The following is a 26609-nucleotide window of genomic DNA, read 5'->3' as shown; positions in this document are numbered from 1 at the left end:
CTTCAAAAGAGTTGGGTATGCCGGGAGGTGAGGAGATTTGCAGTGCTCCTGTTCAGCGATCATATCATACTGACCTGGCTGATGGAGTCCTGATAATCATTTCTCCCATCTCTGAAAATTACTATCACCTACAAATCCAGTGGTTCCCAACAGTTTTTGCAGCTATGACAATGTTTACAATTCTGAATGTAGCCATCACTGGCATCAGTGGGGATAATTGCATGTACAGTCTGTGACCCCTGAGATCAGTCACTAGCTGCAGCAGTCATCTTAATGTATCATAACTACAAGCAAATTGGTAGGAACCAATTGTCATAAAATAAAATATTTTTTCACATCATAATGGTTGAGACACTTTCTGTTCACTTTCTTTGAAAAGCCAGTAATTCTTCAGCCTGGGATTTTTATTCAGGAGCTCCTACTATCTGACATCACTCAATCCTCACTGCCAGCAGAGATAAAACAGAGGGGAGTGAGCGCTATCAGTATGTTCAGCAGTTTCATTAATTCCTTACATGCTGCATGCAAAAGTGATTGCTACATGCAAAGAGTTTGACATAGGGAGATTACTACCTCTGTCAATTCATTGGCTCCTCGCAGTGCAATTGTGGGGAGCCACTGGTTGCTATGGCAACAGGGGCCTAACAATTACTTATGGGTCTGCCATAGATAACACTCTAATAGATCATTCAAGACGCACAATAAATTAGTCATTCTGGCAGGCTAGATAATGTACCACACTAGATAAGTAGTGCAGTGTATTATCATTGCAGTCAAAAGATTGCATGTTCAAGTCCACTTGTGGGACCAATAAATTTGTAAAATAAAAATCCAACTTGTTTTCAACAGGTTAATATTTAAGAAAAAAAGTCTAATTTTTCAGAAATAAAAGTAATTTTAGCAAAAAATAAACAACCAAAAAGATGGCCCCTCATCCCTATCCTGGTATGTGGGCCCCCTCATCCCTATCCTGTTATGCATGACACCCACATCCCTATCCTGGTATGCATGGCCCCCTCATCCCCATCCTTGTATGCATGGCTCCTCATCCCCATCCTTGTATGCATGGCTCCTCATCCCTATCCTAGTAGGCATGGCTCCTTATTCCTATCGTGGTAGGCATGGCTCCTCATCCTTATCCTAGTATGCATGGCCCCTTCATCCCTATCCTGGTATGCAGGGCCCCATCTCTTCCTAGTATGCATGGCCCCATCCCTATCCTGGTATGCATGGCTCCTCATCCTTATCCTGGTAGGCATGGCCCCTCATCTAGAATCCTGGTATGCATGGCTCCTCATCTCCATCCTGGTATGCATGACCTTCTCATCCCAATCCTGATATGCATGGCTCCCATCAGAAAAACGTGAAAAAAAAATACACCATCCTACTTACCTTCCTGCGCTCTGTTGCAGCTTCTTGTTCTGATGCCAGCAGCTGATTAATGCTTGTAAGCAGTGCATGGCAGGAACGACAGCGGCTGGAATACTCACTGCTTCCCTCGCCAGGACTATGTGTGTGGAGAGCAGTGAGTATTCATTGCTATTTAGTAGGAGGCACAGTAGCAGCAGCCGCCGGCTTCAGTTGACAGTTTGATCTACACTTGCAAAACAAAATATATGGCTGCATCAGTCTTTTAAAGCTCTGTGGTAGGTCAACTCACTTGGCTTCTTAAAGAGGTAGACGCAAGAACCATTTCTATTTAAAGGGCCACTGTCACCCCCCCCCAGCCGTTATAAACTAAAAGAGCTACCTTGTGCAGCAGTAATGCTGCAGTCTAACAAGGTGGCTCTTTTAGTTTTTGATTCATTTATTACCTCAATAAAGCGTTTTAAAAATTGGCCACAAATACCAGATATTGTACCTGGAGGCGGTACCAAGCGTCCTCTATGTAGCTCCCAACTGCCGTCACTCTTCTCTTCAGGGGCGATGGTCGCCGCCCCCTGAGCGCTGTTTCTTCTTAAATCCTGCGCTGTGCGTGCCTGCCTGGGGCCTGCGCAGTGTTCATTGTCAGTCACAGCTCAGACGCAGGGTGCCCCGCACTATGTTATTCATTATGCACAGTGCGGGGCTGGGGTTCCTGGGAAGGCGGGGGAGCTGGGGGAGCGTCAGAGATGGGAGAGCGTCCGAGATGGGGGAGCGCCTGAACAGCGCACTGCGCATGCCCAGGAATGCCAGCCCCGCACTGTGCATAATGAATAACACAGTGCGGGGCGGGGATTCAGTAACAGGGTGGCCGCACTGCCCGCACAGGCGCAGTCAGGCACCCTGCGTCTGAGCTGTGACTGACAAAGAACACTGCGCAGGCCCCAGGCAGGCACGCACAGCGCAGGCGCCGGATTTAAGAAGAAACAGCGCTCAGGGGGCGGCGACCATCGCCCCTGAAGAGAAGAGTGACGGCAGTTGGGAGATTCATAGAGGACGATTCGGACCGCCTCCCGGTACAATATCTGGTATGTGTGGCCAATTTTTAAAACGCTTTATTGAGGTAATAAATGAATCAAAAACTAAAAGAGCCACCTTGTTAGAATGCAGCATTACTGCTGCACAAGGTGGCTCTTTTAGTTTATAACGGCTGGGGGGGGGTGACAGTGGCCCTTTAACGTCCGGTTGGTTTACAGCAGTTATCCGTCAGGAGGTAAAACATAAAGTAACAAGTCCATACAATAGAGCTGGTTAGCCCACCTGGCTTAGATTCCAGCTTCCATGTCCTTTAGCAAAGGACATGCAATCCAGGAAATCTGCAATCTCCATATGTCCAGAGTACATCTCCAGAGCTCCCACCTCCAGACCCATCCACACTCAAATGCTCTAGAAAGCTGGGTATTTACCCTCTGGACTCCTCCCACTCTACTGCTGTTCAATCATCTAAGCACTAAACATGGCTGATTAACCCCTCTCATCACTTAGTGTGCTGGATGATTTTTCCTAGGTTTATATTACTGAAGCTAACAGCCTCTGTGCTACATATCTTCCCTCTAGTACTTTGCCAGTGACTTTTTTCACAGCCCATTTGTGTGGTGTACTGTAAGTTTAAAGTATATAGTGGTACTTACTTTTTCAAACTTTTTTCACCACATATTCACAGATCCTTGATTAGTCGAAAAGTTGGCCATCATAAGCAGACTCTTTTCACCCCGTCTGCTGCACGCTGCATAACTGTGATCCCTGATCCAGTCTCACTCTCTCCTTCAAGAACTTTGAATTCCATAACTGCTTGTGAATACTGCAACTTCGGCCATGCTTGGTGCTCAGTGCTTGAAACGCATAGGAAAATAGCTTCTATTTTAATTCCCCTATTTTTTCATTTTAAGAGCAAATTAGTAAATTAAGTTTTAATTTTTTTCATTGCGGTTGCTGGAACCTGTTGTTCTATACGTCTCATCTTTCACCTGGGAACCGGCCCATGGTTTCTGTCTGTCCACCGCACCCAACAAAATTGCTTAATTACTTGGATTTGGTTAGCTGATGTAAATTTTGTTTCTTTTAGGCTAAGGGCACATTAGCGTATAACATCGGATGCGATATGCTAATGACACTCGGCTCTAACTCTGCTGCGAGCTTAAGCCGAGTGTCAGTGCTCTGTGCCCCTATGCTTTCACATGCGAGAATCGGATCACAAGTGTGAAGAAGGAGAAATTAATCTCTCCATCTTCTCCATTGTCTATCTCGACATGTATCAGACTGCACTCAGATGACATCAGAGTGCAGTCCGATGTTTTTCATGCATTCATTGACCTGAATGGGTGTGTGCTCTGCAAGGTACGCTGCCAATCACAGCACGCTTCAATTTTCTTCTCATGCCGAATCGGCATAAGAAACAATTTGCAGATCTGTCCTGCCTCATTGAATAACACTGGTCAGAGGGCAATGCAAGATTTTTTCGTATTTATTTTACACCCGTGTGAGAAAGCCCTTACAGTGGCCCTCTACCTACATGCAAATGCATATGCCCGAAGTCCAGGTGTTCACAATATAGGTGTTGATCTTGAAGGCCAAATACGACAAAGTCCTTCAGGGGTCATTTGATTCCAAACTAAACTTTGATTTTCTTGTGTCTGAAAATCAAGTATATCTTATGCTCTAACAAATTTTTGCCCATGGTTGTCCTAAGATAAATTTATGATAATTCTTTTTGCTTTCCTCTCTTGTAAAGCTCTAATATTTTGAGCCAGGAATTTCAGCGAGAGCCGCATTGTTAGCATATTGCATTCTCCTGGTGGAAAACTGGAAATATTTTACAAGGATAGATAAAAAAAACATCAGCATTTGGTTTGAAAAGTAGGAAACTTCTTCTTTTTTTGTTACCCAACAGTATTGTAGAATCTCTTTTCTTTATAAATAAGGACTTTACCACAGGGACCTTTCTAAGAGCTTTTTTGAATTTTAACACAAAATAGAAAAATCCCTCTCTGCTCCCTGTGGACCTTCATATACAGATCTATGTTCTAACGCAAAGCTGCTGAGTAAGACATTTACAGCCCTCATACTAATAACTGCTGACTACTGTTCGGTTGGAGAGATAACATCCAGAAATATATGCCGTAAAATCAATTATTTTCAGTTTGCAAAAAGTTCAGTTTTATGGATAGAGTGCTCAAGGCTCAGAATTAATAACATTGCTATGATGCATTCCATTAGATCTATAATGTTCAGAATGTCAGTAGTAACAGATTTTAATTGAACAATTTTTATTAAAAATAATGTCTATTATAATGAAAAACATAGAACTACATATAATCTCCTTATTGCTTCTATAGAAAAGAGGTTGCGCTAAATGTGCAAATGAATGATTTTGTTCCTGGTTTTCTTACATGGATTTGCTCAGCAGATTAGTAGTTCTACGTTGCCAGGACTTTCTGAGAATGGGATTAATAATAAAAAGAATTACACTTGCAATGATTCCACTCCCCTTTTGTAGTCATTGCCTTTATTTACAGCCTTCTGTATGTCCCTTTCATTGCAAGGAAATGCTGTACTTAATCACATAGTGCAGTAATATAAGCACAGTCTGCTGCCCAGCATTTGAAACAGGATTGCTTTGGAGACAAAAAGGCAGGGAGAGATATCCAGGGAAAAGTAGACATAGCACGGTTAGGCTTGTGAGATGTGAGGGAGATGAAATAACCATAAATTCAGGTTATGTGATGACACAAAAGGAGGAAATAATCACCAAGAGCCATAGTCTTGAGACTTTGTTAGGCCGGGGTCACACGAGCAAATCAAGCCCGATTATACTATTGGTACTATCAGAGTTAGATCCGAGTGTCACCTTAGTGTTAGTGATGAGCGAGTATACTCGTTGCTCAGGTTTTCCCCAGCATGCTCAGGTGTCCTCCGAGTATTTGTTAGTGCTCGGAGATTTAGCTTTCATCACGGCAGCTGCATGATTTACAGCTACTAGCCAAGCTGAGTACATGTGGGGGTTGCCTGGTTGCTAGGGAATCCCCACATGTAATCAAGCTGGCTAATAGCTGTAAATCATGCTGCTGGGGCTGAGGCGATGAAAACTTAATCAGAGAGCTAAAGTTATTTAGGTCTCTCTATAATAATATTTGTTACAGGAACAAGATATAATTACTACTAGTGATGAGCGAGTGTACTCGTTGCTCGGGTGTCCTCCTAGTATTTGTGACTGCTCGGAGATTTAGTTTTTCTTGCTGCAGCTGGATGATTTGCGGCTACTAGACAGCTTGAATACATGTGGGGATTCCCTAGCAACCAGCAACCCCCACATGTACTAAGGCTGGGTAGCAGCCATAAATCATGCAGCTGCAGCAAGAAAAACTAAATCTCCGAGCAGTCACAAATACTCGGAGACCACTCAAGCGTGCTGGGGAAAACCCGAGCAACGAGTATACTCGCTCATCACTACTTAGTGTGATCTAATTCTCTCGCATGAGAGAATGGCAGACTCAGGTGCGGAGAAGACGGAGAACTTAATTTCTGCAGCTTCTCCATTGCCTGGGTCCACGGTATTCGAACTGCAGTGTGGTGTTTCACGCTCACCCATAGACTTGATTGGATGAATCTTTTACACTCGCAGCATACTGCGATTGTTCTCTCATACCCTCATACCTAATCAGCACGAGAAAAAAATCACAGATCTGAGCTGCCCCATAGAATAACACTGGAAAAAAGGAGGAGATGTTCCAGCGAGACGAATCTTGACATTTTCTAATAAAGTTTTTCTTGGATTTTACTACGTTTTACTACATCTCGCTGGAACATCTCCTCCTCTTTTCCTTTGAAGATGCGCCTGTTTCCGGGCTTTGTGCGTGTCTCCTGGGTATATCCTGGCATTGTGGTGAGCTAACTCCCTCCTTCCCTTCTCCCTATAGAATAACACTGGTCCGAGTGCAATCTGATTTTGTATTGGATTGCACTCGTCCTAGTTATTTGCTTGTGTGAGTACGTCCCTACAGGGGAATTTTCGTTACATCAAGTAAATGAGTAACTGACAATAATACTGAATAAAGATTTTCCGAACGTCTATTCCATTTTAAAGGGTTTGTTGAGCATGACATGACATTTTTCAGTTCAACATATTTAGATAGATGGATTGGTCTCTGGAAGGCAGAAGTCACACTATAATAGCTCAGGGCGCAAATCCTTCTCAAACTCCAACAAGGTCTGAAGTAATTAAAATAAAAAAAAAGACAGCAGCACTTACGTGAAAAAAAAGCAAACAATAATGGAGATACCTTTATTAATCCATGTCCTATAATAGAACCTCTATCCAGCAATTGCATAGTGTAACAGAGTGACATTAAACACTATAGTGGCGTGTATGTAATAAATAGGAATGTATGTCAGTGTATGCACTTTAGTTCTTATGCATATTGAACACATTGTCGTTGTATCACAATGTACATGATTCATTTTGGAAGAATCTTTCATTATGTATTGACGTTTGTTGATTTGTTGTTAATTATTTGATAATTAAGTGTTCATGCCTATCTATACTATAGTTTAGGTCTTAATGTCACTCTGTTGCAACGTACAATTACTTGAGAAAGGTTTCAGGAGGAACTGAAAAGTTGCATGTATCTCGATTTTTTTTCACTTGAGTCATTGAGAGTTCTGCCGTGTTTGGATAATAGATAAATATTTATTTTCTCGAATTATGGATGTCTGCCGCCATCACTTAGTTGGAGCTATGGAGCTTACTGCATACTGTTTTAGGCCACAGACTGTCCAAAGTTTCTCTGTGCATTGTCATTTGAAGCTTAAATACAGACATTTAGAAATGTATCTCCAACCATAATAATAATACATTTTATAAAATGTGTTTTTAGAAATGTTATTAAAAGACATTTAATATGCAGATTGCCTCTTCAGAGGAAAAAGAGGACTTAAATAAACTCTATAGCGCCACCTGTTGGAAGTAGCGATCCTACAAGTCACAATCAACCCTTTAGCAAGTCGTGCAATATGACTTAGGATAAAAGCCAAATCAGTATCTCAATTCGCAGACACGGTGTTTCAGGCTGTTGGTCCTCATCAGTGCGAAGCATGAGAATCAATTTGGCTAGGTGAGAGGCTCTGGAGTGGGGTCTAAGGGGTAACGTTTCTCCTAGTGGAGAGTGACATACCAGCTCTGGCTTGTCAAGGTAAGGAATAAGCCTCCTTACCTTGACAAGCCAGAGCTGGTATGTCACTCTCCACAAGGAGAAACCTTACCCATTAAAAGACATTTAAACCCCATACACTGTAGATTAATGTCAGCAGAACCTGCCGATATCAACAGGTTGAGTCAATAGACTAGTAATGTGTGTGGGAGCCCAGAACAGATATTTGTCGGAAAAGATTTCAGACTGCAGATCCTGTTGTTCTCCCTGTGATAAGCCGCTGCCAGAGATGTCTGACAACTGCCCTCTTGTAGAACACAGGAGCTTTCGGCAGAGTGTGCAAAGATAGCTGCCGGCTCAGCCATCAACCGAGCCATCATTCAGCCAACAGCCATCTAGCGTGTATGGAGGGTCTTAGTTTATTTTGGTGTTTTTATTCATTTCTGTGACTATATAAATGAAAAATCTTGAAGTATTTCACTATTTTCACTAGAGCCGTCACAATACCCTGATGCTTCCTTTCTTCTGTGTGTCAGTTGCCAGCGCCGCTGTATGGATTACGGACTGAACGGAAGGCAGTTTATTGATATTGTACTGCTGGAGGCAAAATAATCACACTATAAACTATAGTATGCATCCCCCTGTCATACCCTGGGGGGAGGCTGACCGTCATCATTTTTTGCAGTCAATTGACTACCAATTAATCTCAGCTGCCACACAGTGCAAAGATCTTGCATTACTGTCTATTAAGTCTATGCAGACAGAAATTCTCCATTGTATCACCAATGTGACCATTCCCAATGAAGATTTATACATTATAATCTACATCATGAAATCGAAAATACATTGGGGCCACTTTACTAAATGTGTCTAAACTTGCCCGAGACAGTCTTTAAACTGTCCCAAATTTATCACAGTGGCTCACGATGATTAATAAATTTGGTGCATCTTTACACTGACTACCACAAGTTTACACTAATAATCCAATAACTAATTAGTTGTCTTATTATGTGTTGGAAATTTGTGGCAATTTGGAGCACGGCGCTACATATTAGTTCACACCCTCCTTTTTAACCACACCTCTTTCCCGCTAAGTTACACCCCATTGCCGAGCTAAGTACTGAAAATGTCTAAAACATTAGTAAGTGTGGTGCAGGGCATGTACAGCAGTTCTTTTGGGTACACATTTAACATATTTATTCTCCTTCCACAATTTTATTTTACTATAGTCTTAAATTTACTAAATGCAACAAAATTTTAATATGTGAGATATTCAATATAATAGGCACAAGATTATGGAGCTAATAATTAGATTTAATAAATAAAACAGTAGTTATATTAATAAAATGAAAGACTTGGGCCACAATTCATCAAGACCAACGTTTTTCACTCCGATCTTGATGAGGGGGCAGGGTGGAGTTCGAGGGTCTGCAGTAAGATTTGTGGTGTAAGAAGCACCACATAGAATCATAGAATGGTAGAGTTGGAAGGGACCTCCTCCTGGGTCATCTGATCCAACCCCCTGCTCAAAGCTCGTCATGAATTTGACAACTGGGAGTTAAACTCCCTTGTCCCACATCACCTCCGTCTGCTTTGTCGAATCTAGTCAAAAATGGAGTGAAAACACCAAAAGTTGCAAAATTGCGACTTTACAAAGCTTTTTATGACGGTTTTCTTGCAGATAAGCTTTGATGAATCGAGGCCAATAATTTTACGTTCTGGAGGTTTTCCTAATTAGTCCCACAAGAAGTTAAGACTCAGACCATGTACAGTGTAGTGTCTCCAATAGCTTAGCTAGAAGTTTTAAGGAAATTATTTATGTGTTCTGTTCAGAGGAGAGAGTGTTACCATCAAAAAGTGTACTCCCACGAACCCCCTAATGCTGGAAGGCATAAAAGAGTAGGAAATAACAAAAAAAAATGATCTGGGAAAGAAGAGGATGGTGCAGGAAGCCTTTACTCACCGTGTTCACTCGTTTTTACAACTATGGAGCAAATTTATTACACTGGTGTTTAAAGGGAACCTGTCACCCCTCCATGGCGTTTTTAAGTAAAAGAGCCACCTTCAGCAGCACTAAGCCTGCATTCTGTGAAGGTGGCTCTTATGTTTCTGATCCCTAGTAACACTGAAATATTGACTTTTATAAATTGCGCCCCATACCTGTATTGAGTCCCAGAGGTATGGTGTCTCCCCCCTGTTTCAGCTGCCCCTAGCTGTCAGTCATCCCCCCTTGCGTCTGTGCGTTGCCTCCTGTGTTGCTGTTACATGCCCCCAACTCCCTTCTCTTTCTCTTTCCTCCCTCGGCAGCGTCTGATGAGCTGAGCTCCCCACACGCAGTTCACTGGCAGGTCAGCTCATCAGACGCTGCCGAGGGAGGAAAGAGGAAGAGGAGGGGGAAGATGGGGCAGGCGCAGGGTGACAAGTTCCTTTTAATTCACTACTTTTAAAAGTGATTCATCTTGAAGAAAAATGCATCTCATTAATAAGCACAAAATGCAAAATTCTCAATAGTCCTGTATTCTATATCCTGCAAATAGGGTTAAAACTTAGCTAGGATTATCTGCCTGATTTTAATTAGAGGAATGTGAATATATCAATTATCGAACGAAAGTCATAACAATGGGATTTATTCCAACACAGACACAAAGATCTGCTTCAGAGCTGATAGAAAGATTGTTAGTTTGTATTGTGTAAATGGATTGGAAGTGTTCAGCGCCAGAAAGCAACTTGTTTGTGTATCTGGGGTTTAAAAATCCAATATATTCCATTAAGGAACTGAAAAAGACGATGTCGGAGAATAATACAGTAACTTGGTGAGTATTCATCAGTTTAGTGTACAGGATTTGAAGGTTTTTTTCCTTCCCTTTCATCCTGTATCGTTCGTAGAAATGTGCTTTCCACATGGACTTATTGATTTTATTATTATATTTTCCATTTCTGCAAATGTTTTTCGATTGTTACATTTATTATTTATTATATCAGTTTTCAATGGCAGAAGAAAAGTGTTTAATGCTCATTGTACTTCAGGTTATTTACCAAAAGAATGTGAGATTTCCTGGAAAATCACAACGAAGGAGGCAAATGATGTCGTTCCCGTTAATAATGTTTGCTGTGTTATAATGGGTTGTATTTTTGCCTAATTTTCTGTTACTTATATTTTAATGCTTCCATTGATTTCTTCTGAAGAAAGTAAGTATTACAATGCACTTGTGTTTGTGCTGCATGTTTTCCACATTGGACTTCTACCCAAAATGTATAAAATGGCCATAAACTAATAAATTAGAAGTTAGCATGATCAGTAAAGTTTGGTAATTGATTATTTTTTTTACATAAAGAAATACTGACATTTTTCAGGTTGTTATAGTTGCTAATTTTGCGACATTAGAAAAAAATGCCGCCACATTAGATGATACCTGTAAAGCTGTCTACTCCGGAATTTATCCACTGAGACTTGTCCGGGATTAGTAGTTGCAGTCATGACCCCTGCACTTGATTGACAGCTTTTGCACTTATGGCGTCTTCATAGTTTGCCCTCCATCCGGCATATCTTCCCTTGCCGTGGTTCTGCTGTGTAGTGGTCTATTAGATATATGATAGGGGAGTACAAATTGTGAAGCTACCAGTAGTGCAGGGGCTGTCAATCACGTCTAGGGGGAGTGACTAAAACTACTGAACCCGGACTAGTCTCAGTAAACGCCTCTCCGGAATAGTCCCGATTCATTAAAGCTCCACTCCACTTCTGGAGTGATGCTACTAATGTAAGTGCCCTGCATCTAGTCTTATACTTAATAGTTGCCATCTTCATTAGAGATAAGCAAACGCGAAATTAAAACTTTGGTGTTCGTACCGGACAGTTAGTGTCCGGTGCTAAACGCTGAACACAAACTTCTCCCGGAAGTCTGTTGCAGTGTTCGGAGTTGCAGGGAAAGTTTGGGAGGAAAGAGAGAGAGAATTTTCCATCTCTAAAGTTCTGGTCCCCATTGTTTTCAATGGGGTTCTGGTTCAAGTTCGGGTACATTTCTGGTACCCGCACCGAATTTTGGAGTAGAGTTCGGGTCGGGTACCAGAACCCAAACTGCCACGGGTCCGCTCATCCCTAGTCTTCTTCTTTTATCGGCACCACCTTGGTCAGTCTCCGGCAGTCTGTGACCTGCCGGATCTCTCCATTATTTACTGAGTGATCCGGAAGTCATAATTCAATGTAAGTCTGAACGAGGCCAAAACGAATCTTACAGTGACAGCTTGTGATTGTTTCCTCTGGCTTCCAATCAGTCGGAAGTTGTGGTCACAAGATGGTGACGCGGGACCGGAGCGGCACTGAGAAGAGCAGAAGATGGCGGCTGGTAAGTGTAAGGCCGGCGTCACACTCGGTGTAAGACAATACGGTCCGTATTTTACGGCCGTAATACGGAGAAATGTTCCCAAAATAGTGATCCGTAGGCAGGGTGTGTCAGCGTATTTTGCGCATGGCATCCTCCGTATGTAATCCATATGGCATCCGTACTGCGATATTTTCTTGCAGGCTTGCAAAACCGACATCTAATGGATTTATGTGCTCAAATGTTCGGGAAAACATATATACAGTGTATATATATATATATATATATATATATATATATATATATATATATATATATATATAGTCTGTATTTATATTTACTACAGCGCGATGTCTGTGAAAAGCCGGTAATTCAATTGACGGCTTTTCATTTCTCCTTCCCAAACCCGACAGGATATGAGACATGGTTTACATACAGTAAACCATCTCATATCCCCATTTTTTTTTGCATATTCCACACTACTAATGTTAGTAGTGTGTGTATGCAAAATTTGGGCGCTGTAGCTGCTAAAATAAAGGGTTAAATGGCGGAAGATGCGCCTGTTCTGGCACTTGGCCACTCTCTTCCCATTCCCGTGTAGCGGTGGGATATGGGGTAATGAAGGGTTAATGCCACCTTGCTATTGTAAGGTGACATTAAGCCAGATTAATAATGGAGAGGCGTCAATTATGACACCTATCCATTATTAATCCAATTGTTTGAAAGGGTTAAAAAACACACACACACATGATTTAAAAGTATTTTAATGAAATAAACAGCGGTTGTTTTAATATTTTATTGCTCTCTCAATCCATTTGCAGACCCTCGCTTGGCAAAACAATAAACACACAATATACATACCTTCTGCTGACCCGTCACGTCCCACGAGGTAATCCATCTGAAGGGGTTAAAATAATTTACAAGCAGGAGCCCTGCAAATGCAGCTGTGCTCATGCTTGTAATTCCCCGGCGAATGAAGGAAATGTAGGTCATTGACCTACATTTCCTTCAGTCGCGGTGATGCGCCCCCTGGTGGATGTCCTCATATGACCTGGAGCGTGGGAAAAAGTTCCCAGGCTGCAGTTCATGAGAACATCCAGCAGGGGCGCATCACCGCGACTGAAGGAAATGTAGGTCAATGACCTACATTTCCTTCATTCGCCGAGGAATTACAAGCACGAGCACAGCTGCATTTGCAGGGCTCCTGCTTGTAAATTATTTTAACCCCTTCAGATGGATTACCTCGTGGGACGTGACGGGTCAGCAGAAGGTATGTATATTGTGTGTTTATTGTTTTGCCAAGCGAGGGTCTGCAAATGGATTGAGAGAGCAATAAAATATTAAAACAACCACTGTGTTTATTTCATTAAAATACTTTTAAATCATGTGTGTGTGTGTTTTTTAACCCTTTCAAACAATTGGATTAATAATGGATAGGTGTCATAATTGACGCCTCTCCATTATTAATCTGGCTTAATGTCACCTTACAATAGCAAGGTGGCATTAACCCTTCATTACCCCATATCCCACCGCTACACGGGAGTGGGAAGAGAGTGGCCAAGTGCCAGAATAGGCGCATCTTCCAGATGTGCCTTTTCTGGGGTGGCTGGGGGCAGATGTTTTTAGCCACGGGGGGGCCAATAACCATGGACCCTCTCCTGGCTATTAATATCTGCCGTCAGTCACTGGCTTTACCACTCTGGCGGATAAAATTGTGCGGGAGCCCACGCCAATTTTTTCCGCCATTTAACCCTTTATTTTAGCAGCTACAGCGCCCAAATTTTGCACATACACACTACTAACATTAGTAGTGTGGAATATGCAAAAAAAAAAGGGATATGAGATGGTTTACTGTATGTAAACCATGTCTCATATCCTGTCGGGTTTAGGCAGGAGAAATGAAAAGCCGGCAATTGAATTACCGACTTTTCACTAACACCGCTGCGTATTTCTCGCAAGTCACACTGCTGGTCCGTGTGGAATCCGTATTTTTCTCACCCCCATAGACTTTCATTGGCGTATTATTTGCGCAATACGCTGACAAACGCAGCATGCTGCGATTTTGTACGGCCGTAGAACGCCGTATATTACGGATCCGTAATATACGGCTGATAGGACTAGACCCATTGAGAATCATTGTGCCGTATGTTATGCGAGTTTTACGCACGTAGTTTCTGCGCTCTTACATCCGTAAAACTCGCATGTGTGACGGCGGCCTAAGACTGGAGGCAAAGAACTTACATTAGTAGCACCACTTTAATGCTGAAATAAAAAAGATTTGCTGGAGTGGTGCTATAATATACAGTGAGGTGCTAGTAATGTGTTGATTTTTCTCAAATATATGCAGATCCAAAATGAATATATGTCTGAAAGGTCATGGAAGCAGTTTAAAAGTGTAATGGAACTTGAAAGGTTCCCTATGAAACGTCTCAGAAAAAAATTACTAAAGTGACATTTTACCATCAATTGCTGGAAGCTAATTCAAAGGTGATAATCAATTTGGCTGCACTCCTTGTTATCACTTTTTCCAAAAAATGTTTGCTATAACAAAGATTAATAATAGAAAATAAAGAATTACTAAACTTTGGCTGCTTCTCTAATTTCTGATTCTGCAGTAAATGGCAATAAGTTTTTTTGATGGACAATAGGGTTCTTTATTGCTGTCTCTTCCATGTCCCATTCCCGTCCTGAAATAAGTAAATTAATGGATTGGCAACTTTTGCATCTATGGATTTATCCCCAAAGATATATTTAGTGGGGATCACATTGTTTATATTGAGCATAGGTCTGGAAGCCACAAGAATGGAGAATGCCTTCATTTTTGCACTAATTCACTTGCGCGAGCATGCCTGTTTTTCACATTTCTGTATATGAAAATTCTTACAATAGAGCAGTATAGAAGCTGTCATTAAAGGGAACCTATCACATCTCCAAATGGTATTATCCTGCAGATCGGGGGTTAATCTTCAGGTTAATAGTTTTCCAAAGTTGCCTGGTCGGTGCACTAAAAGCGCTGCTGCCTGGATGGAAATCATCCGTAATTTACCCGGCAGCCTCGAGCTTTCAGTCATAGAGGCATCTGGCACGGCTTCAGCAACATTTATAGTGAGCTGCGGCTATAACCACACTGACTGACAACCGGCTCAACACTGATGCACTATAGAGTGGCTGTCAGTCAGTGCGGGGAGCAGTTACAGCTGTGGCTCAATAAGTACTGAGCGGTGACTAAAGCTGCGGCAGCCGCGCCTTTATGACTGAAAGCCAGAGGATGCAAGGAGGAATTAAAGCACATTTCCTTCCATCAGCTATTAGTGCAGCATTCAGACAGCTTTGGAACACTATTAATCTGCAGATTAACCCCATATCTGCAGGATAATAGCATTTTGGGAAGTGACTGTTTCCCTTTAATAACCAGTCAAGTTGCTGTTTTTGCTGCCTAACCTACTTTTTAAAAATCTTCAAGTTCTAAAAGTTTAATGAAAACTGTCCATAGATGCAATGACAATTGTTAATAATATGAGAGTAAAAGACAATTGCTTATAGTTTACATTTATGTTTCTTAAAGCAGATCTGTCCCCTGATTCCACAATGCAAACTACATGCAGTAATAAATAGATCTCTTAGACATGATGAGGCTGGTGTGCTTACTATATTTATCCATGTCAGAAAGGCTGCCTTTTATAAGTCCAGCTAAATAGTGAAAGCTCTAGAGTGGAAGGCCCCAATTCATGAAGATTGGCGATTTTGACGCTGGTCCTGATGATTGTTTTGGTGGAATCAGATGCTTTCGCCTCTGTGCACTACGCCAGAAATCTCACTCCATTCAGGGACTGGAGTAACATTTCTAGCTTAGCGAACACCACAGCTCATCATGAATTAGATGACCTGTGGTATCATGCCCCACTGTGCCCACGTTCTGCCCCAGCTACATCCATTTAGTAACTGGTAAAAACTTCCAAAAACGTCAAAAGTCCCTACATTTTGATACAACCTTGAGCTGCGCCAAAATTTGTGACTTTTCAAAGCTTTTATGACAAAAAGTGGGCCGAAGTGTGTTCAAACTCCACCCTCTGACTGACACCTGCAGCTTGTAATGAACAGCTGTGAGATGAGCTGCAACGGGGAGGAGGGACACTGAGAAGCTGTCAATCAGACCAAGGGAGCAAAGATTACGTTTACACTTTCAAAAAGAATGATACAGCCATTGTGACATGGATTATGGAAGTAAATACATCAGTCTGAGATTCTATTCTGAATTCTGGTGACCATCCATCTTTAAACAATTGGATCCATCTGCAGAACATTTCCATCAGTTAGAACATGTATACACAACTTGTTTTCATTTATTTCTTGTTAATTACTGATGAAATGCTACTATTGTATTGTTCAATCAACTACTGTGATACAAAAAAAAAATGTCCGTGCTAGAACATATAAGTATTTGGTAACAGAAGGAATGCTCTTCTGCATGGAGATTTGTTGTCATGTTCAGTGGATTTGCATGCTTCCTATACAATCATCAAATCAATAATGAAACTCTGTGGAACGGTGGTTTGATTGGCAGCCAATATTCCTGTCGATTGCCAGCTTTACACAATAATCTGCAGTTGCTGAGATCAGAAAGGCTTTCTTTTACATTCAGTGCTTCCTCTAGCTGCCACCTTGTTTATCTTTTTAGCCACTTCTTGTCTACAGAAACATGGAGATCGCAACGTTCTGGAGAAACCTTGACATTTTGCTGAATCTTGGACAAGATAATTGACAGTTTTAAAGCCTTGACTACAAAAGTTTAAATTTAGGCAAATAGGTACAACAGGGGCACATAAGGGATTACCAACCCGAGCTCATTTAAAGAAGCACTCCCATTTATATTTTTTTAATTAAATGTATATATATATATACTGTATATATCTTTATGTAGTATAGTTTTAGTGTATTAATATACTCATATAAAGCCACTTTCTCCAGGGTCCAGCTCCTCTTCTCACTGACGTCACCACACTTCAGATTATCTGCCTCATTCTATGCTCTATGCTAGAACCGGAAGTCTCGTTTAGGGACGAATCAGATCGTCGTATTACTCGGACAAGGATCGCAACGCAAAGCTCAGACTGGCCGGCGGCTTTCCTGACCCGAGTTTGACAGCCTCATAAAAATATATGAAGCTGTCACGCCAGTCTGAACATTGCTTTACGATCCCCCTTCGATTTATATGGCAATCTGACTCTTCCCTTAAATTGTAAGTCTATGGAGCCTTTTTCGGAGCCTTGTACTCATGCTCCATAGGCTTACTTTGTCCAAGCTACTTCCAGTTCACGAAGAGCACAATGTGACCCGGAGAGTCAGTAGAGTCTGTAGAGCGGTGAGGTCACCGAGAACAGGAGAGGAAAGACGCTGGTCCTAGAGAGAGCAGCAATAGGTGATTATATTTATACACTCACACTACCCAACCTACACATTTACACACATTTAATGAAGAAATATAGGAGGGCTTCTTTAATGGATATGTTGAAAATCACTGTTTGTTTTATGTAAATTGCCTCATCAGAGAGAAAGAGGATTTAAACTCTATAACGCCACAAGTTGAAAGCAGAGATCCTTCAAGTTACAATCAACCCTTTAACGAGTCTTGCAGTATGACTTAGGTTAAAAGTCAAATCAGAATCTCAATTTGGCTTTTATCCTAAGTCATATTGCAAGACTCGTTAAAGGGTTGATTGTGACTTGTAGGATCGCTACTTCCAACAGGTGGCACTATAGAGTTCAAGTCCTCTTTCTCTCTGAAGAGACAATTTGCATATTACATTTCCCAGAGGAGCATTGCACAGCGAATACGCCTCCTTTCTTAACAAGCCAGGGCTGGTATGTCACTCTCCACAAGGAGAAACCTTACCTTTGACCCTAATTTTTTTTATGCAGAATTTTTGAATAATGTTGAATGTTATTTTTAATGCAGAGTAACCATTAAATACCCATTCCAGCGTCTTGTATATCCTAAGTATTCTTTAGAATTTTATGTTAAAATAATAATGTTCACCTTTGCAGCCAATTTCCACTTCTCCAAATGATCCAAAATAAGAAATAAGGCAACTTTGCAAACTGTCCTACCAATTTGTGTTTACAGATTAAATACAGTACAGACCCTGAGTTGCAGTTTGTTATCATGGAGGCATCTAGGTGTCAGGCTATGACTGTCTTCGGTAAGGAAGGGGGGGGGGGTCTCAAACTGCGCCTGGAACTGGGACCCTAACTTCCATGTCCTGGGGGTACTCTTGAAGGTAGAGAAGCCCCAGTCTCTGACCTTACTATGCTCCTGGAAAACCCTGATCTGTACCCTCCCCCACCCCATGAGGCATGGGACAGAAATGTAATGTAAACAAGACACAAAAATAAAACAGGGATAATCGAAAACCCCTATCATACAAAAACACTAACCAACAATAGGGAGGAAGAAAGGGACAGGGAGGAATACATTTAATGGGATCAGGGCCAGGAGATAAACACACATGTACTACAGCAAACCACAGAACACTTCTACAACAACTCTACTCCAACCACTTCACTTTAGCAAACCGCAAAGGAAGACGAACCTTTCACCAGCAGAGACAAGAAGGTCTGACCCGTTTATATAGGAAGAGGTGATGACCAGATGAGAAGAAGCTGAAATGGGGCTGCATGTTTCTGACCAGCATAGAAAGAGTCGTTAAACTCTTCAGCACCAGAAGAAACTAAACTTATTTAATATATGGGACACAAATCACACCATCTCTAAAGAAGACCTGCGATTCATTACCCAACGTGACCGTCTATCTCCAGGTCTTCCAGGCGAACGTGGCACCCTTGTGACACTAGGTTGGCATAGGAGCTGTAGACCTAAAATGTTAGTAGATCAGAGTTAGTTATTTTTATTTTGGATTTTCTGAATGTATGCTGAAAGACGCCATCTTTGCGTATTCCAAGAAAATATTGGGTTTCAAGGAACAGTGGGGGGTGTCCTAATGTATGCAGAGCATTAGCGGAGAAAATGTATTTGCTTTTACTGTGTATCCTGTCACTTCTATTGAAGCAAAGAAGTCTATTAAAGTGATTAGGGGCAAATGTATCTAACAGAACAAGAGATCACTTGTATGGTAGACCGTCTGTCAAAAGTGAAGGAATTAGAATGGGATAATGAGAAGATTATCAATACAGGAAGGCATAGGGAAGCATTAGTATTATTGGGAAACTTGCTATGGCAAGCTGCTGGGAAATATAACTATTAGACAATTTTTTAAGCCATTTTCTGTAGAAATAAGAAGAATATACTGTATATTATCTTATAACAGATTTCTGGCTAAAAGGGACAGTAATAAATTGTATATACTCAGTTATCAATTCCCTCTGCTTCTCCATACTTCTGGCCGGATATCCCACTGTTTTTCTCTCCTATGTTTCCTATAATCTCAGTGATCAGTGGAGCCAATCAGTGTCCGCAAAGATGACAATGTAAGTAATTTTTTCAGACACAATACCAATACCGAATGACAAGAATTCTGGATCGACAATATCAATGTCAAACAATCAAAATACCGCTCAATAATAACCCTACATGGATTCTAGGGGACGGTCAGCAAAGAAAGCATACCAACAAAAGTGTATGAAAGGAAATTGTATTTACCCAAGATTAAATAAGCATCATAATAAAGATTGAAGGGAACTCGTCACCTGATTCATGCTGCCCAAATCGCAGACAGCATAAATCAGAGCCTGTCAGCACATTTGCAGACGGATATGTTTTTCTCTGAAACACTCCAGCATTTCAGAGAAAAAATACTGTAAAAAACTGCCTCTGGTTGGCTTCTCCTACTGCCGCAGGTGAATGATAGGTCTCTCGCTTTGTGCCGCCTTGTTACACCACCTTTGTGTGGCCATTGTTCCTCCTTGGAATGTCTTCTCTTTTGGTTTAGCTCCTTCATCATTAGGGCCTCTTTCTTGGCATGGTGCCTTGAATGCTCCCTAAACGTCTTTTACCAGGGATGTCTTTTTTCTAGTATGTTTCTCCTCCAGGGATGCCTCCCTGCTTAATCTCCCCTTTTGAGCCATGCTTGGGTCATTTATACCCCTTTTTGGATCCATCCAACCTGGAGACTCAATGTGTCTCCTTACGATCAAAGAACTGTCTTCATGCATCTGTGTTCTTTCCCTCCAATATGCACATAAAAACTCATGAGGTCATATCGTCCCGAAGTTAGCATGTTATACAACATCCTCACTTTTTATTGATAAACTATTATTTCTCTTTTCTGGACACATTTCCTCTACAATGCCAAGGATATTCTATGGGGTAAGTTTTCAACCTCACTAGCCTATATGTTCCCAAATTGGTGGAAGATCTATCTATCTATATATATATACATGCAGTATATCTCACGGAGATTTTCAAACAAGAATCCCATGCCAGACACTATAGGTCTGAATGGTGGTGGAAATTTCTCCTTGTGCATTTTTGGGAGAGCATGGAGTAGAGGAGTCCTCATACAGGGAGGATTTAAATATTCAGCTTGTTTAGCTGGCCAAGATGTACGCCTTCATGCAGAAGTTTTGTTAAAGATTCCTTGATTTGGTTAATAGGATCAGAAACCAATTGCTGATAAAATGTGGAATCTTTTAACATGTTTAGAAGTTCTTTCTCATATATAGACCTTTGCCCATAAGCTTCTTGGATCGTTAATTTAGATACATGCACTAAAAAATAAGTGAATATTAGATCAGATCTTAGGTATATCTTTGAAGTAGCGTACTCCATAAAGTATGCATGTCTTATTTTCATTATGAAGGAGGAAGGAAGGAGGAGAAGGGAAGAAAAAAGGAAAATATATTTTTTCGATACACAGATGCCACTTCCTCTTTCTTTTGATATAAAATGGATTCTATACATATTGGGATTGTACTATGAATAAGAACTGAATTGTTCGAAACACGTAAGGTTCAACCCAAATTTTTTTTGCACTATTTGTAAGGAATGTTTTTAATCTTAAATTTTAACATGGAATAATAAAGTACTTTGATTTTAATCATTACCTGTGGACGTGATGCTAGATATACCCAGCATTTGCATCTTTATCTGCTGCTGATGACACAACTTCCACCCCTGCTCCGCCCTAGGACAATGTCCACGAACTGCATTTCAACTAGGTGAGCTGGATTTCACCCTTTTTTCTGTTGTCCCTAGTAAGTATGCCCTGGTCACTAGGGATCACCGCACTAATACAACAGTTACCTGTGGACACCAGCAGTATGTGGGAATTTAGCTTTTAGATAGTCAAGACTAGTTGTCAATTTTCTGTCCACCTGTGTTTTGCTGCAATGAGCTTGTCACGATCCATGTTTGGATATGTGGCAGATCTGGTTTCCCTCTGATTTAAACCCTTTTTCCTTTCTGGACATTGGGGGTTAATGCAGTTTTCTCCCCCCGGTGGCCGCTGGTGTTATTGCATTGCTGCTGGGTCAGCTGATGTGTGTGACCACTCCCACCATCCTTTATAAGGTCACCTGGTGCATCAGCTGACTGTTATACAGTTCCTTTCAGGAGACCAACCTTGCAGTAGCAGCTCCCTGGTGTCAGCCACGTCTGGTGTTTGGAGCTCAGTTGCTGTATTATCTGTGTTGTGGAGTCTTCAGCGGTGTGCACAAGCTAAGTTCTGAGTTTTGTTACTTTGTAGTTTGTGCATTCACCTTTTTGTATCGTGTTCCCCTCACTCCCATATTGTTTATTCCTGTTTATTTGCTTTGTGGTGCTGTTTACACTGTTCACCTCCTGGGGTGGGGGTTGGGGGTTTAGTTCAGGGTTTAACAGGAGACAGGGACAGGTCGGTGACTTGGGCCTCCCTACCTTCAAGGGTACCCCCAAATTAAGGAAAGACAGGGCTTCCCCTAGCCTGAGGGGCAGTTCAGGGGCCCAGATTCCTAATCTCCTGTCTTCCTATTTTTGCCCCGTGACAGAGCTGGTATGTAATAAACTAATTAGCTCTCTGCTGGAAACCATGGGCAGGGTTCTCTTCTATGTAAACCCCAGCAGATGGTCTGCTCTACCTCTGGACGTGATGCTTGCAATCTAATTTCCCTATCAGTATGTCTTTGGAATGTGGGAGGAAACTGGAGAACCCGAAGGAAACCCACGCAAACACGGGGAGAACATACAAACTCCTTGCAGGTGTTGTCATTGGATGGATTTGAGCCCAGGACTCCAACGCTGCAAAGCAACAGTGCTAACCACTGAGCTATCGTACTGCCCTACCTACATTTTTGAAAACTGAACAGAGGGGTGTAAGAAAAAGAAAGTATTGCAAAACTCACCTGTGTAACTCTATTGAATTATTTTATTATTTTTTACCAGGAAATTACTGAAAGTGACTTAATACATACCCATCCTCTTCGCACCCCCCAAAAAATTTGTTTAACTTGGCAGGGGCCGCTCGTACAATGCTTCATTAAAAGTTTCATATATTATAATTTTTTATACTCTGCATGTGGTTGATTTCTTATATTGTGCTAATCAACTTTTAGCAGTTATTTTTCATCCACTACAGTTTCTAAATCTAAGTTTGATGTGTGTGGGATATAATTTGTGCATTATCCACTCATCTCTGCCCCCCTAGTAACATATCAATTGAGGTGGTCTCATTAAGTTTATTTTGTATTTCTATACCTTAGAACAGTTGAAAAGACCCAAGCATGACTTAAAAGTAATCTGTCAGCAGGATTCCACACTTCAAACTATTTATATTCCCATATAGGTTTTTCAAAGACAAAACCAGCATTTGAATTGATATGCAAATGGAAAGGGTAGTTCTTCAGCCTCTGTCACTCCAGCTCTATTCCCCACCCAGCGCCGCCTCTACCTGCTTGACTGACAGCCTCTATGTGGTGTAGCTTCTTAGTGCCACGCATGTCTGACACATCCACCAAAGCGCTATACACATTTCCATCTCCAACAACCACAGCAACCCGCACCATTCAGATGAAGGTCCGGAGTCATGGCCGAAACGTTAATTGTTCTATAGTTATCTCTGGTAACATGGGATTGCATGAGTAAATACATTTCTTCTTCTTTAAACTGAAATTGAAAATAGAGCTGAGGCTTTCTGTCTGTTTTGTAAAAATGTATACTTCCTTAAAGGGATTTCACACCTCAAGCTATTTATATGCACTTGTAGCTCTTTCAAAGACAAGTCCAGCAATAATTTTACTTAGACAATTTGTCCTCTATTACCAAGAAATTATTACTTAAATTGATATGCAAATGAGGCCGAAGAACGATTTATAGATCTGAAGCCTCTGTCACTCCAGCTCTATTCCCCATCCGGCGCTGCCTCTTACTGCTTCACTGATGATTCCTTTCCCTGAAGTCATACTCTTTTGCCTGAAAGGGAATCTTTTAGCAGGATTTCAGCCCAAAACTATTTATATATTCATGTAGCTTTTTCAAAGACAAGTCAATCAATACGTTTAAATGTCCAGTCAGTTCCCCCTTTACTGAGAAATCAGCATTTGACCTGATATGAAGGCTGAAGGATTATGGTAAATATGGAACTATTGCCCACCCAGTGTTGTCTACTCCTTATTGACTGACAGTTCCTTTGCCTGACGTCACACAGCATAGGGGCCGTCGGTCAAGCATGAGGAGATAGCACTGGGCAGTTAATAGAGCTGGAGTGACAGAGGCTCCAGACCTACAAAAGCTCTACAGTCTTATATTTGCATATCAATTCAAACTCTGATTTCTCAGTAACAGAGGATATGTGTTTAAAAGAGCTACATGGGTATATAAATAGTATGGGGAGGTGAAATCCTTCTGACAGATTCCCTTGAAGTCCTTTGCCTTGAGACTGTCAGTCAAATAGATGGGGGCGTTGGGCGGAGGCATCAGATCTTCAGCCTCATTTGCATATAAATTAAAACCCAGATTAATGAGTAATGGAGGAATAGATTTGGTCATGTAAAAGTATTGCTGGACTTGTCTTTGAAGGAGCTACATGCACATATATTTAATGGGTAGGAGACGATTTCACACGAGAAAAACTGATGCAACAAATATGGTAAATACTGATGCGTGCCCCAAAAGCGGATCAAGTACACTGAAAAAAAACAAAACAAAAAACTACGCACCGATAACTTATCACCAGATTACCATTTAAGGAATTATTTGTACTGAATATTTTCAATGGAATTCAATGCTATTTAAATGATTCTTCTCTTTCGTCTCCTGTTATATAGAGATAGCTACAGTGACGCCAGTGAAGAGAGCTGCTCAGATAATTAACTGCATTCACTAAATCGTGAGGATTGAATATCTGGTAACTGAATTTGTTATAAATCTAATTACTTTTAATTTGCTAAAAGCATTCATTGTCCCATGTTATTTCTAAAACCATTATTATAATTGTCTGTTAGCAGGTGTTATATTTGCACCGTGCAAATAAACAAAGCTATGAATCACGCAGGTGATTATTAGATGTAAATGCAAAGCATGGAAGATTATACAATAAAACATGGGGGAGCATAGTCCTATTATGTACAGCAGCTAGAAAGTGCACAATAGTTTATCCAGAAAAGCATTACTATTACTATTTTAAAAAAAAATGAAGACAAAAACTTTAAAGGATACACTGGAGATCATTTATTAATCTACGTCAAAAATCTGTCTTAATTGGGTACAAAAATATATTTTATGTCTTCCTGTTTTAGGCACATAATAACTAATGTTGAATTTAAAGGAAACCTGTCACTTCCAAAAACACTATTTACCTTCCTGTTTAGGGTGATCTGCAACAAAATAGTTTTTAAATCCTATTTAGCCGGGTACTGGAAGAGCAGCTACAGAGAGAAAATGACTTATATTCTCCCTGCAGCCGCTCGCGTCCAGATATCGGGGCGGTGCAAGTGAGTGTTGCAGTCACCGCTCACTCTACAGTGAGCTTGCTATAATAACTCCTCAACACTTTGATTGACATACTGCATTGTAGAGTGTGTGTACGGAGTGTGTCTGCAGATCAGACTAAAAGAAGAAACCTGGCACTCAACTTAATGCTCGTGTCAACTTTAATGTAGTACACAAAACGTTTCGGTCCTGTATCCAGACCTTCATCAGTTACTACAAATGTGAAGGAAAAATTATATACAAAATAAGAAATAAAATAAACAAACAAAAAAAGTATATACAAACTGGATGGACAATGGAAGCGTCATAGGAGATACTATAATCAGGTCAAAAGGAACAATATAGCATGGATACAATAAAGTCTAGTTTCACCTAGAAATGCAGTGTGCATGTTGACGCCACATGTGCCTCACAGAAATTTATACCATTAGGTGTTGAAGAAAGAATAATTACTTTTTTACTGCTAAAACTCTGCGCAATCATGCTGTCATCGGTCATTCATATTGACTGTCCGATCAGAGCTCCCCGAGTGTGGGGACTGACAGCATTGGTCCCCGCATCTCTTCCCATGCTGCTCAGCTGTCAGCGACCGTTGTCGGCACTGAACTGTCACTGCGTGGCCGAGATGCCAATCTGCGCAGCGTATACCAGTGTTTCTGAGAATGTTTTTTCTTGACGCATTGTACTTCATGTTAGTGGTAAATTTTGGTTGATATGATTTGCGTTTATTTATGAAAATATCGAAAATTTGACAAAAAAGTGAAAATTTTGTAATTTTCAAACTTTGAATTGTTGTGCAATTAAACCAGCGAATTATAACACACAAGATTGATAATAAATAACATTTACCACATGTCTACTTGACATCAACATAATTTTTGAAAGATAATATTTTTTATTAGAAAGTTAGAAGGGTTAAAAGTTTATCAGCAATTTCTTGATTTTTGAACAAATATTAATATCATTGTAATTTAATATACAGTGGGGCAAAAAAGTATTTAGTCAGTCAGCAATAGTGCAAGTTCCACCACTTAAAAAGATGAGAGGCGTCTGTAATTTACATCATAGGTAGACCTCAACTATGGGAGACAAACTGAGAAAAAAAAATCCAGAAAATCACATTGTCTGTTTTTTTATTATTTTATTTGCATTTTAGGGTGGAAAATAAGTATTTGGTCAGAAACAAACAATCAAGATTTCTGGCTCTCACAGACCTGTAACTTCTTCTTTAAGAGTCTCCTCTTTCCTCCACTCATTACCTGTAGTAATGGCACCTGTTTAAACTTGTTATCAGTATAAAAAGACACCTGTGCACACCCTCAAACAGTCTGACTCCAAACTCCACTATGGTGAAGACCAAAGAGCTGTCAAAGGACACCAGAAACAAAATTGTAGCCCTGCACCAGGCTGGGAAGACTGAATCTGCAATAGCCAACCAGCTTGGAGTGAAGAAATCAACAGTGGGAGCAATAATTAGAAAATGGAAGACATACAAGACCACTGATAATCTCCCTCGATCTGGGGCTCCACGCAAAATCCCACCCCGTGGGGTCAGAATGATCACAAGAACGGTGAGCAAAAATCCCAGAACCACGCGGGGGGACCTAGTGAATGAACTGCAGAGAGCTGGGACCAATGTAACAAGGCCTACCATAAGTAACACACTACGCCACCATGGACTCAGATCCTGCAGTGCCAGACGTGTCCCACTGCTTAAGCCAGTACATGTCCGGGCCCGTCTGAAGTTTGCTAGAGAGCATTTGGATGATCCAGAGGAGTTTAGGGAGAATGTCCTATGGTCTG

At 41.1% G+C, this 26609-nt stretch overlaps 1 protein-coding gene across 4 annotated transcripts in view; it reads left to right on the top strand.

Annotated features, from left to right (window-relative positions):
* CTPS2 (CTP synthase 2) overlaps positions 1 to 26609 on the top strand; it is a 187962-nt gene that overhangs the window by 148328 nt on the left and 13025 nt on the right. For 3 of the 4 annotated variants that reach the window (XM_077294206.1, XM_077294203.1, XM_077294204.1), the window contains one exon: positions 24143 to 24222. In XM_077294206.1, coding sequence (XP_077150321.1) covers positions 24143 to 24188 — 46 coding nt within the window. In that variant the 3' untranslated portion in view covers positions 24189 to 24222. The remainder of the gene's footprint in view (positions 1 to 24142; positions 24223 to 26609) is intronic. The other variant, XM_077294205.1, reaches the window with a different exon arrangement.

Source organism: Ranitomeya variabilis, chromosome 3 (assembly GCF_051348905.1).
Source record: "Ranitomeya variabilis isolate aRanVar5 chromosome 3, aRanVar5.hap1, whole genome shotgun sequence".
NCBI classification, from domain to species: domain Eukaryota; kingdom Metazoa; phylum Chordata; class Amphibia; order Anura; family Dendrobatidae; genus Ranitomeya; species Ranitomeya variabilis.
This window is presented reverse-complemented; position numbering and strand designations above follow the sequence as displayed.